The 11,544-nt window shown below is 41.5% G+C and overlaps 2 protein-coding genes across 2 annotated transcripts; both read left to right on the top strand.

The window, feature by feature from the left end:
• Positions 1-481: 481 nt before the first annotated feature.
• On the top strand, positions 482-6,861 carry LOC124275235 (kynurenine/alpha-aminoadipate aminotransferase, mitochondrial-like). The gene is made up of 7 exons (XM_046710717.1): positions 482-531; positions 1,607-1,692; positions 3,580-3,667; positions 4,115-4,183; positions 4,864-5,008; positions 5,828-5,903; positions 6,747-6,861. Exons 1-6 carry the CDS (start codon positions 509-511, stop codon positions 5,888-5,890), a joined length of 474 nt encoding a protein of 157 aa, XP_046566673.1. The 5' UTR covers positions 482-508; the 3' UTR covers positions 5,891-5,903; positions 6,747-6,861.
• Positions 6,564-9,089, top strand: LOC124275234 (kynurenine/alpha-aminoadipate aminotransferase, mitochondrial-like). The gene is made up of 7 exons (XM_046710716.1): positions 6,564-7,010; positions 7,386-7,468; positions 7,567-7,611; positions 7,864-7,957; positions 8,149-8,275; positions 8,573-8,775; positions 8,946-9,089. The coding sequence occupies exons 1-7, from the start codon at positions 6,579-6,581 to the stop codon at positions 8,985-8,987; spliced, it is 1,026 nt and encodes a 341-aa protein (XP_046566672.1). The 5' UTR covers positions 6,564-6,578; the 3' UTR covers positions 8,988-9,089.
• Positions 9,090-11,544: the final 2,455 nt, after the last annotated feature.

The raw sequence follows: 11,544 nt of genomic DNA, 5'->3' as shown, positions 1-11,544 counted from the left end.
TGGCACGCCGCATGTGACATTAAATTGGGTTACGTCATCGCCGCAACATATTTGTGTGCAGTTGTCTCCAATAGCAAACGGTTTTTCAGAGGTATTGTTAACACAAACCGTCAAGAATCGTCTGAAGGTCAAAACGTGTCAAGAGGTATTATAGTTACACCATACACATCTCCACCCTACATATAAACACTATTATTTATCGATGATTCCACAAATATCTGTGAGTAAGTGTCACGACGTTGTTGCTCAATCTACCAATCCTGCAACTTTACAATCTACCAAATCTTAAAACTCGATTTGACCGGTTTGTTTCAAATCCCATAAACCGTTATCGTGCGTCACGAGCGGAACCAATTGTAAGACTGTGAATATTCCTTTGCACGTAATGCTGTTATTGCCGGGTGACCCTTGTCTCCAGCCTGTCTGAACAATTTGCACAGCTTACACTTACCCTCACAGTGATACATATAGGCTCCGGAAACAAGGTGAATTCTCCCGGTACTTGAATATGGACCCTGGCCCTCTTACCGGGTGAGTTTATTAGATTTTTTGTCATATACATTTCACGATAGACAAATAGATAGAATGTATATGTACACTGGATGTGAAGTATATCAATCAATAGTATCAGATGGTTATGTGTAGTCAGACAGATGAGAGGAACTTTGATTCTATGTGTGTACAACTAACGTGTTGTAGGACGTGTGTACAATGAATTGAAATGGATTGGGCTCTGCAAGTGTTAAGACGTTTGGCAGAGAGATGAACAGTTCAACCTTGGATGGAAAATTATTTAAAATTAAATAATATGACAAGGAGTGAGTGAGTGAGTTGGGTTTTACGCCGCACTCAGCAATATTCCAGCTATATGGCGGTGGTCTGTAAATAATCAAGTCTGGACCAGACAATCCAAGGATCAACAGCATGAACATCGATCTGCGCAATTGGGATGCGATGACATGTGTCAACCAAGTCAGCGACCTTGACCACCCGACCCCGTTAGTCGCCTCTTACGACAAGCATGGGTTACAGAAGGTCCATTCTAACCCGGACCTTCACGGGTAAATATGACAAGGCAATACTCAACACACCAAACTGAGTACAAACAAACATTACCTATTTACTGACTGAGATACTCGCTTCCACATATCCTGATATTGATGGCATCACAACTACAGCGACCGCCTCCGTGGTGTAGTGGTTAGAGCGTCCGCCCGGAGAGCGGAAGGTCGCGGGTTCGATCCCTGACTGCGTCATACCAAAAGACGTTAAAATATGGTACTTGTTGGTCCCTGCCTGGCGCTCGGCATTAATGGGTACATCAAGGACTGGTCGGCTCGGAGTCAGTATAATGTGTCTGAGTGGGGTATTCATGCTTCACTGCGGCATGGTATCTCAGTGGGTTAGCACTATAAATCCAGCTTCAGTCTGGGCTAGTACAAGCAGCCGCACATAAACATACACACGCATGCACGTCGTCATATGAGCGAAATATTCTCAAGCACGACGTTAAACCCAATTCCACCACCACAACTACAGCACTATGTATATGGAAATGTTATTAGTCTCTTGAGAAAGAATAACCTGCATTAATGCCTCTTTTCAGTGGAAGTCATCGTATTGACGACTATGGACGATATTTCACCAAATTGGCAAGACGATTAAAATCCAATATTTTCGGGGATCTAGTGAGTATGTACTCTACGTGTGGCATGTGGCATTGTGTTCTCTCTGTAGCCCGAATAGTGAACGAAAATACCTTTTTTCACAACACTAGGGACATGAAACGATCCATAAGGGTAGCGACCCGTGACCACCCGGGTTAGAATCGATCTTCAACAGCCCATGCTTGTCAGCAGCCCATGCCTGTCGTGAGAGGCGACTAACGGGATCGGGTGGTCAGGCTCGCTGACTTGGTTGACACATGTCACTGTATCCCAATTGCGGAGATCGATGTTCATGCTGTTGATCACTGGATTGTATGATCCACACTCGATTGTTTACAGATCGCCGCCATATAGTTGGAATATTGTTGAGAGGGAGGCGTAAAAGTAAACTCACTCACTCCCAAAAGTATAGCCAGTTACAATTATTTCTCTTGAGATATTTTTACAGTCAGTGTGTGCACATATTGGTGGACAGAGAGGCGACTCGCCTACATGTACGCGAAATGGCTCAATTGGAGAGGCTTGATTCATCTGGAACATTTTCAGCGCTTGGTTGTGGAATGTTGCTAAAAGCGGCGTAAAACCATACTCACTCACTCTGTTTGTTGTTTATAATAATAATAATAATAAATGTGCATTTATAATGCGCGAAATCCAGACAGATATGCCTGCTCAAGGCGCTGCAATGGGAATGTATAAAGATAAAAGTCAGGGAGTGTTGAGTGGAGTTAAATGTCACTGTGATACTTGGAGAACATATCGGTCTTTAGTCTTGATTTGAATTTCTCAAAGGTTGGACACAGTTTCAACTCTGATGGAAGTGAGTTCCAGAGGATAGGGGCAGTGCTGGAGAAGGATCTGGAGCCAAATGTCTTCAGTCGATATTTAGGAACTTGGAGGAGATTTTGGTCACTTGATCGGAGTTTACGTCCTGGAGTGTGTTGAGTCAAGAGTTCAGATAGATAGTCAGGACTGGTGTTATGGAGGCATCGATATGTGATACAGAGAAGCTTGAACTCTATTCTAGCTTTTACTGGCAATCAGTGGAGGTCTCTGAGCACTGGTGTCATGTGCACGTGTCTTGGTGTTCTTGTGATGACCCGTGCTGCAGAATTTTGCAGCACCTGTAGCTTAGATAGCAGTTTACCACTGATGCACTGAAGCAAACTGTTGCAGTAATCTAGTCTTGATGTTATTAGACCATGGGCAAGTACCTTTGCTGCTTCTGCGGTTATTAAATGTCGAATGTTGCTGATGGATCGGAGATGATAATAACAGGTTCTACTGATGTGGGTAACCTGTTTCTCCATGGAGAGGTGTGAGTCCAGAAATACTCCAAGATCTTTAAGGTGGTCACTGAGAACTATATGTTTAACGCCGCACTCACAGCAATATTCCAACTATAAGGAAGACAGGTATAGTCTTCAAATAATCGAGTCTGGCCCAGATAATCCAGTGATCAACAGCAGGAGCATCGATCTACACAACCGGGATACGATGACATGTGTCAACCAAGTCAACGAGCCTGATCACCCGATCCCGTTAAGCGTGTCTTACGACAATCATGGGCTGCTGAAGATCAATTCCATCCCGGATCGTACCTGGGTTTCAGCGCTTGCTCAATTCTGATTCAAGGAATGTACTCTTGCTTGGTCAGGTAAAATCTCCATTGTTTATGAAGGGTGGGGATGGGACGGTTGACACTCATTTTCGTGAATTCTTCGAAGAATTTCTTCGCCTCTGGGTTTTTAATTTCAACTGATTGTTTTTCTGAAAACAAATGGAATTACTAGGCCCTTTCACTATGTGGCATAGAAAATGACCATGGAAATGCAACAGTCTCACGTGAAATAAAAAAAATGTATTAATAATCAAACTTACCTTTCCTAATGTCTGAAAACATTCACTGCAGATTACTTTGGAACTCACCACTTATACCTTGCTGGAGGCCTTCCCAACTCGGAAACGTTCCCATTCGTAGACGCACAGATTCAACTAAGGTTGGCCACATACTATGTAGATGCAATTCCTCTTTGTGCAATCAAATGAATAATAACTGTGCAAGTTAGAGACTTGAATGTTTCCTGAATGTTAGGGTTGAAGGTTTCCTGAATGTTAGGGTTGAAGGTTTCCTGAATGATAGGGTTGAATGTTTCCTGAATGATAGGGTTGAATGTTGCCTGGGTTCTTCATGGTTGACATTTGAACCACTAGTCTGTTTGCAGTGAAAACGTACCTATGAATTTCACTTTAAACAAGAAAGTAAATCGAATAAAGTGAAATTAAGATTGCGAATCCTCATAATTTTACCTTGACAACTGAACATTTAAATATCAGAATTTTATTAAACTTAGGATAAAAGTTGTTTAACAAACGATCATAGTTTCAAATCGTTATTATTGGTTTGCTGTTCTGAACGACCTGTCACAAAATGCTGCACTTTCCAGGAATGGTCAAACCGTAGACATAACAGAGGATGAAATGCAAGTGGCACTCCAGTACGGCAACAACAGGGGGTAAGTTGTGTTGACGTGAATACAGGTTTATATAGGCATACATACATAAATCCCAGAGATAATTCAGGAACTGTATCAGGACATGACAAATGTGTAGGGAGTAGGGAATTGAACTGCCATGCTTCTGTCCAGAGAATGCATCAACTCCTACACCATGAAGTATTATGAATATTTACAAGTCTAGATGGGAAAATTTTATATTGTGCACATATCGTATGTAATACACAACTTATTTCTTGTATTTGTAATAAACTGTTATTATTGTTATTATTATTAAATTGCATTCTCATGTTTCGTCCTCTTGCTCATCGCGCAGACAAAGAACCCACAGAATAATATGAAAGGGAGAGTGTTGAGGTGTCCTTTGTTTCTGTATATTGATGTTATGCCTGAAGTTGCTAGAAGCTCAACGCCCAGTTACAATTTTTATACTCTCGACCTAAATAGCGGGGACAAAAGTAGCATAGTTTTTAAACGCCAAAACTGTGGTAACTTACTATAGCGTTTGTCACAGACGATTTATAGATTGATTTTAAACATTTGTAACATACGAAATGTATTTAAGTCGGTAGCTATTTGTCAGAAATAGAAAATGGCTGTCGAATTCATAAACAAAGTAGTTGCCATATTTGGGAGGGAGGGGTATCCAAATCTGATTTTCTTTTAACATAAATGTGTAGGATGCTGCAGCTTCGTGAATGGCTGACAGAGTTGCAGCGACGTCTTCATGATCCCCCTACCCTCCCACCCCCTGGCGTCTCCCCCTCTGCAAACAGCGACATGATCACCATCACAACTAACGGCTGTACGGAGGCTATTAGCAAGGTAGGCGGACGTCTCAATTCTTCGTTCTCACAGACAGACAATATTTATTCACGTATCCAAGGCAATGGCCCATATTCAGGCCTGCCATACAAACGGTGAACAAATCATCAAAACTGAACTCATATACACCAAAACTCGAACAAAAATCACCAAAATAGGAAATATAAACTTCCCAAACTGCAACAATATCCTCTAAAACCGAAACAATACATCTGTAATTGAAGACTAATCGTTTGAAATGGAAACAAAACTCGCGTATCAGCTACAAGAGCGCGCAAGAACAGTCGCCGAGCGTACAAAACGGCATTCATAGCATCCCAACACGGCAGTCATAACATCCCAAAACGGCATACAAATCCAAAGATGGCGGCGAGGGGAGACGAATAGGCTTGGTACACAATGTTTTTCGTCACTATGAGTCTAATCTTGAAAATTTGATATCGGGATGTAGCGCATAAACCCCCTATTGTAGTAAGCTTCAAACATTGTCCATACTTCTCAGTGTCAGACTTGCAATTCTGCACAATGTGGTCCCTCGTTCGACCGAACAGGATTTCTTGTCAACATGCCGTGCTACAGTTTCTCTTCAGTTTTGTAAATAAAGTATTCATAGCATCACATTCAACATTACTATATTTTAGTGATTTCAAAAGTTTGGAAAAACCTTTGTTCATTACAAATATGCAACCATCGACTATTAAGGATAAGAAGTTACACTGGTCATTTTGGAGTACCCGTTACCTCTTAAATACACCCAGAATACACATCTGTCCTATAATGTATCCCTGTAACAGTAAATGATGTTCCTTTGTTACACAGATCATGCAGTTAGTGCTGGAGGAAGGGGGACTCGGTGCTGGTCGAGGAGGCAACGTATTCTAATGTTTTCAATGTGGTATGTTGTGGATTGCGTCAATCATTGTATCGATTAGTTGCAATTTTGTTTTCTAACGGGAGTTACCCGTGAAGGTCCGGGTTAGAATATTGAACTTCAGTAACCCATGCTTGTCGTAAGAGGCGACTAACGGAATCAGGTGGTCGCCGTTAAACTCAACTCACTCACTCACTCTAACAGGAGTTCATAATATTTTCCATTTTGACCGAGGTCCTTCTAATTTCACATTGTGTATGTCAGACAGCAAAATAATAATCCCTGTTGTACGCTGCGTAATGCTTCAGAGACCCACATCACTTTGCGCTGGAGTGTGAGTATGAATTTACGCCGCTTTTAGCAATATTCCAGCAATATCACGGCGGAGGACACCAGATTGCGCAGATCGATGCTCATGCTATTGATCACTGGGTTGTCTGGTCCAGACTTGATTATTTACAGACTGCCGCCATATAGCTGGAATATTGCTGAGTGCGGCGTAAAACCCAACTCACTCACTCTTTCTATTTTGTCATTATGACCCCAAAATATTACCATGGCTGATAGTTGTTTTAATTGACACTGTATGTTGATTATATTTGGCTGCTTTTGATACTTAATCGCACAAACAAACAGATATATGCAGACAGTTAAACAGACAGAATTTGATATGATGAAAGACCAGCTGAAAGAAATCATATGTCGACATATCTTAATGTACATCAAATTCCTTTGGTTGTAGAAGGCATAACAGAGGTGAATATAACTGAGCCACTAAGAACCGAGTATCTAAACTTCAATCATTTATTAGGTTCCGTTACAGCATCGTCATCGACCAGTATCTCTTCACTATTTCATGTTGATCAGATTGAAACGTTGGGTTGCAAGCCAGCCATTGTCAAGAACGACGCAGATGGCTTGATACCCTCGGATCTTAGTAACGTCCTGTGTTCCTGGAACGAGGCTACATCCGGGCCTCGGCCAAAGCTGCTATACTGTGTTCCGAATGGTGGAAATCCGACAGGCGCCAACCTGACTCTGGAGAGAAGGAAGGAGGTTTATGCTTTGGCAAGGAAATACGACCTACTGATAATCGAGGACGACCCGTACTACATGCTGCAATATACAAGGGTAAACCCAAGTGTTGTATATGTCAACGTATTGTTTTGTCTGAGTAGGATCTTATAGGTCGAAGGTAAAGTCCAATGATCATCTTCTCGCCTAATTTGAGAATCATTGTCAGAGACATTTATGTATACCACAGTAACAACGCACATCAAAACAAATGAACATTAAATGCACAATTATAATTTAAGACATCTTTTGTTTCTGTATATGCCAATGTCATATTGTGAATGACATACACATGTAATGTTTGATGTCAAATATATAAGACGAGTATATGGATGGCAACCTCTTCATTGTATATATACACTTATATATTCACCAACTTCTAAATGCCTCCCAAAAAATACATGTCAAATGTCAAAATTACATGCATTTCAGCCCCTCATACCAAGTCTTCTGTCACTAGACGTAGATGGGCGTGTTCTCAGATGTGATTCTTTGTCTAAAGTCATGGCTGCTGGGTAAGCTTATTTGTCCTGAAATTTCCACACCCTTGAGTTTGGCGTCAACGTTGTGAGGCTCCTGTGTTGGCTTTATCTCGTGAAGTATTTTTCGACAGAATAGGCCCTAAGTACCCAATTGGTCGATGGAAAACAAAACAAAAGTAAACATTACACTTTAGTAATGACTGTGTGTTATCGTACCTTATGGTCTTGCTTGTTCAATATCTCTCTGTGTGTGTGTGTGTGTGTGTGTGCGCGCGCGCGTGTGTGTGTGTTTGTTTAAGGGGGTTTTGTATCTATTTTATCACCTCGATACATATTTGTAATGGTCATTAAGCAACTCGTGTCTCTATCTTGTGATGGTTTTGTAAGAAATCTGTGAATATACGGACAATTTCTGTTTGTTTATCAAGTGCACGGGTTGGTTATTTGTGCGGTCCAAAACAGTTCCTGAAACAATTCCATGAATGGAAGGAAGCACAAACGTTAAGAAACGGCCTGACAGAGGTATGTATATATGTTCACAGTGATCACAGTGAGATACCTTAGTAAAAAAGTACCATTCGTCGAAGTACCATTGTCATCAACACTTCATTGGATAATACTCTGAAGGTCTATCACCAACCAATTGCAATATTCTTGAAGAATAAATGGTATTATTCAATCCTCACATTTGATTCCTTTCCTGGAATCGCCAGACCATCATGTGGAAAGTCTTGCAGAACATGGGGCATGATGGCTACATTGAACATGGCTGCCGAGTTGCCAACTTCTATCACCAGAGGGCGCAGCGTGCTTCCATGACAGCCGAAAAGCATCTAAAAGGTTTTTGCTTATAAGGTTTTGATGATTCTTTATAGGAATGAATGATTTATGTTTAATTGTGAACAGAAATCAGGTCATGTCACGGCTTGTCAGCTTGACGAAGAAAGCACAAATTGCAAGAAAGCAATAAATTCAGATTTATGCCGCTCCAGTAAAATTCATGAGCAGTGTATAGTACAGATTTACCAAAGGCCGTGGGACAATTCTGCACAGCGAAATGTCCTCTTTATGTGACTTGACCGCATGTGGTCTACCAGACAGGTGTTATTAAACAACATCTTTTACTTCATTTTCCAGGTCTGGCGGAGTGGTCTGCGCCTCAGGCCGGGATGTTCCTGTGGATGAAGCTACTGGGTGTAGAGGACTCCAGACCCGTCTGTCAGAAACTGATCCAGAAAGGGGCTGTTGTGGTTCAGGGACACATCTTCTGTCCTGCCTCGGTTAACTCCCCTTATATCAGAGTATCCTTCTCTTCTGCGTCTGATGAAGAAATGGACAAGGTGAGATAGTGGGACGATTAGACATTATTGCTTCCAAGTCGACTAGTATGTATTAAAGAAGAAAAATATTAGTGTTAATTAGCTTGCCCATCCAGCGATTATGACCAGGTTCAGGCAGATTGATCATATAACAAAGCATATTGGATAAAGGATTTTCTCCTCGTTTCTAGGCATTTGCTTGGCTGGCTGAGATTCTAAAGGAACAATCGTAACAATGAAGACCATCCACTGATGCCACAAGTATTTATTTAGAAAGAGGATGTAGATTGCAATTTGTATTATTTTCTTTACCAATAAAACTATATAAATCAGGATGTTTCTGTTTTTGTTGAATGTTACAAGTAGAGTTTATGATCATTTGCAAACATGAAATTACATGTTTTGTCTCCTTGATGTAACCCATGCTTGTCGTAAGAGGCGACTAACGGGATCGGGTGGTCAGGCTCGCTGACTTGGTTAACACATGTCATCGGTTCCCATTTGCCCAGATCGATGCTCATGCTGTTGATCACTGGAATGTCTGGTCCAGACTCGATTATTTACCGACCGCCGCCATATAGCTGGAATATAGCTGAGTGCGGCGTAAAACTAAACTCACTCCTTGGTGTTGAGCATCAAGAAGGATAACGAAAAGTACCATACTCTAACGTGACCACAGATCCTCCCTGCACATTCACAAATAAATCACAGTCCAAATTAGCCATTTCGGAGCACATCATCAAATTTCCTCAGCACAACATCAACTGGGACTCTTGCAAACAATCAACATGATTACACTACAAGAAAATTGACAGAAGCACTACAGATAAAAAGACACCACCCAAAACTTAACAGGGACCAGGGCTATTTTATCCTACCACCAGCTTACCACCACCTAATCCAAAACTACTTAATCCAATCTCCCTCTGGCTTCTCTAACTAATCCCCGGGTATCCTATTCATCATGCTTTTATCTTGCCTCGCGTTGTCTCATGTATGATTATGCTTGTGTTCATTGCTAATCATCTTGTTTATCATCCATTGTCTTTGATAGCCTAGCCCTCGTGTACCCCAATATATATACTGCTGTATCCATTCACCACCTGAAAACGCACCCGTGAAGGTCCGGGTTTAGAATGAACCTTCAGTAACCCATGATTGTCGTAAGAGGCGACTAACGGGATCAGTTGGTCAGGCTCGCTGGCTTGGTTGACACATGTCATCGGTTCCCAATTGCGAAGATCGATGCCCATGATGTTGATCACTGGATTGTCTGGTCCAGACTCGATTATTTACCGACCGCCGCCATATAGCTGGAATATTGCTGAGTGTGGCGTAAAACTACACTCACTCACTCACCACCTGAAAACGGTATACGTATCTACACTGAAACGTAGCTATTTCACAATAAAGAAGTTGATCATCCATAAAGACTTGTCATTGCTATCTCAAATGATGTTTCCGTTCTGCATTCTGGTGAGTCAGCTGTCAACCTACTTTACTTACATTCAATGTGACGCTGGTATGTAGTGAAACCCGATCTGACACAGGTTATGTGCGTCTACCATCTTGGTCTTAGCCAGGAGTGCTTACCAACATGGTGCTTACAAACCTTCAAACAACAGCAGGACGAATATGAGATTCGAACCAATGATGAAACCATTATTGTTCGGTTAATGTGCTCAGTGTGCCTGACACTAGCCTGATCAATCGACACGAAACAATTTTCGTTAATTCTTTCGTGTTCAACCTTGAGGTCTTGTCTTGAAAAAAAATTAGAAGTGATATCTTTCACGAAGTCTGCCGTTGTGACAAGGGAACATGCTAAGTATTCGGTATTCATATACATGTGCTTTTATTGCTATCCCATTTCCCATCCCCGGCCACGTCATACCAAAAGACGTTAAAATATGGTACTTGTTTGGTCCCTGCCTGGCGCTCGGCATTAATGGGTACAACAAGGACTGGTCGGCTCGGAGTCAGTATAATGTGTCTGAGTGGGGTATTCATGCTTCACTGCGGCATGGTATCTCAGTGGGTTAGCACTATAAAACCAGCTTAAGTCTGGGCTAGTACAAGCAGCCGCACATACACATACACATACACATACACATGCATGCACGTCATCATATGAGCGAAATATTCTCAAGCACGACGTAAAACCCAATTCCACCTCACCTCACCTCACCTCACCTCACCTCACCTCACCCATTTCCCATCCAGTGTTTTTTTCCACATTCAGTCAACACGATTATTTAATGGTCCTTACAAACATGGTGATATAATACCATTATGACCGACGACTTATGGCACGAGTAAGTATCAGTCATGTTGCACCAATACCCATTTCATTATGATAGAATATACGTTTTAGTGCTATTTGAGAGAGGTTCGATTCCCCACATGGGTACAGTCACACTTTTTCCACTGTTTTTTTAGAATAATGCATACTCACCAGAGAACTAGGATTAAGTGAATTGTAAACAGTTATCCGAAACTTGTTTACCTGGTAGGGATTAGACTGGAATCTAGTCTCTGAAATGAACATATTTTACTACGAAAAAAAAATGTCCATAAAAAATAATAACATATCGAAAAGGTGCCCAGAGACTTTCTTCATTTCAGAAGTTTTTTCGTGAAACTCTGGAAATCCTGACTTTCCACACATTCTAGACTTGCATGGGCTTTCTTGGATATATTTGTTTCAGGGTCTGTATGACAGACTTGGAGAGGCTTTTAAGTATCGCTTACATAAATCAGCCATGGTATTGCTTTGAATCGCACCGCTCT

This window comes from Haliotis rubra, unplaced genomic scaffold, assembly GCF_003918875.1.
Source record: "Haliotis rubra isolate DU_JTF1 unplaced genomic scaffold, ASM391887v1 Scf2, whole genome shotgun sequence".
Classification (NCBI taxonomy): Eukaryota; Metazoa; Mollusca; class Gastropoda; order Lepetellida; family Haliotidae; genus Haliotis; species Haliotis rubra.
The sequence above is the reverse complement of the archived record's forward strand: the minus strand, read 5'-3'. Positions and strand labels throughout refer to the sequence as shown.

Coding starts and splice junctions, on each gene's coding strand:
- LOC124275235 (XM_046710717.1), top strand. CDS start 509: ATGGACCCTGGCCCTCTTACCGG. Junction 1,693..3,579: donor TATTTTCGGGGATCTAGTGA/GTATGTACTCTA, acceptor CATTCACTGCAG/ATTACTTTGGAACTCACCAC. Junction 3,668..4,114: donor GACGCACAGATTCAACTAAG/GTTGGCCACATA, acceptor TGCACTTTCCAG/GAATGGTCAAACCGTAGACA.
- LOC124275234 (XM_046710716.1), top strand. CDS start 6,579: ATGTCGACATATCTTAATGTACATCAAATTCCTTTGGTTGTAGAAGGC. Junction 7,011..7,385: donor ACATGCTGCAATATACAAGG/GTAAACCCAAGT, acceptor CATGCATTTCAG/CCCCTCATACCAAGTCTTCT. Junction 7,612..7,863: donor CGATGGAAAACAAAACAAAA/GTAAACATTACA, acceptor TTGTTTATCAAG/TGCACGGGTTGGTTATTTGT.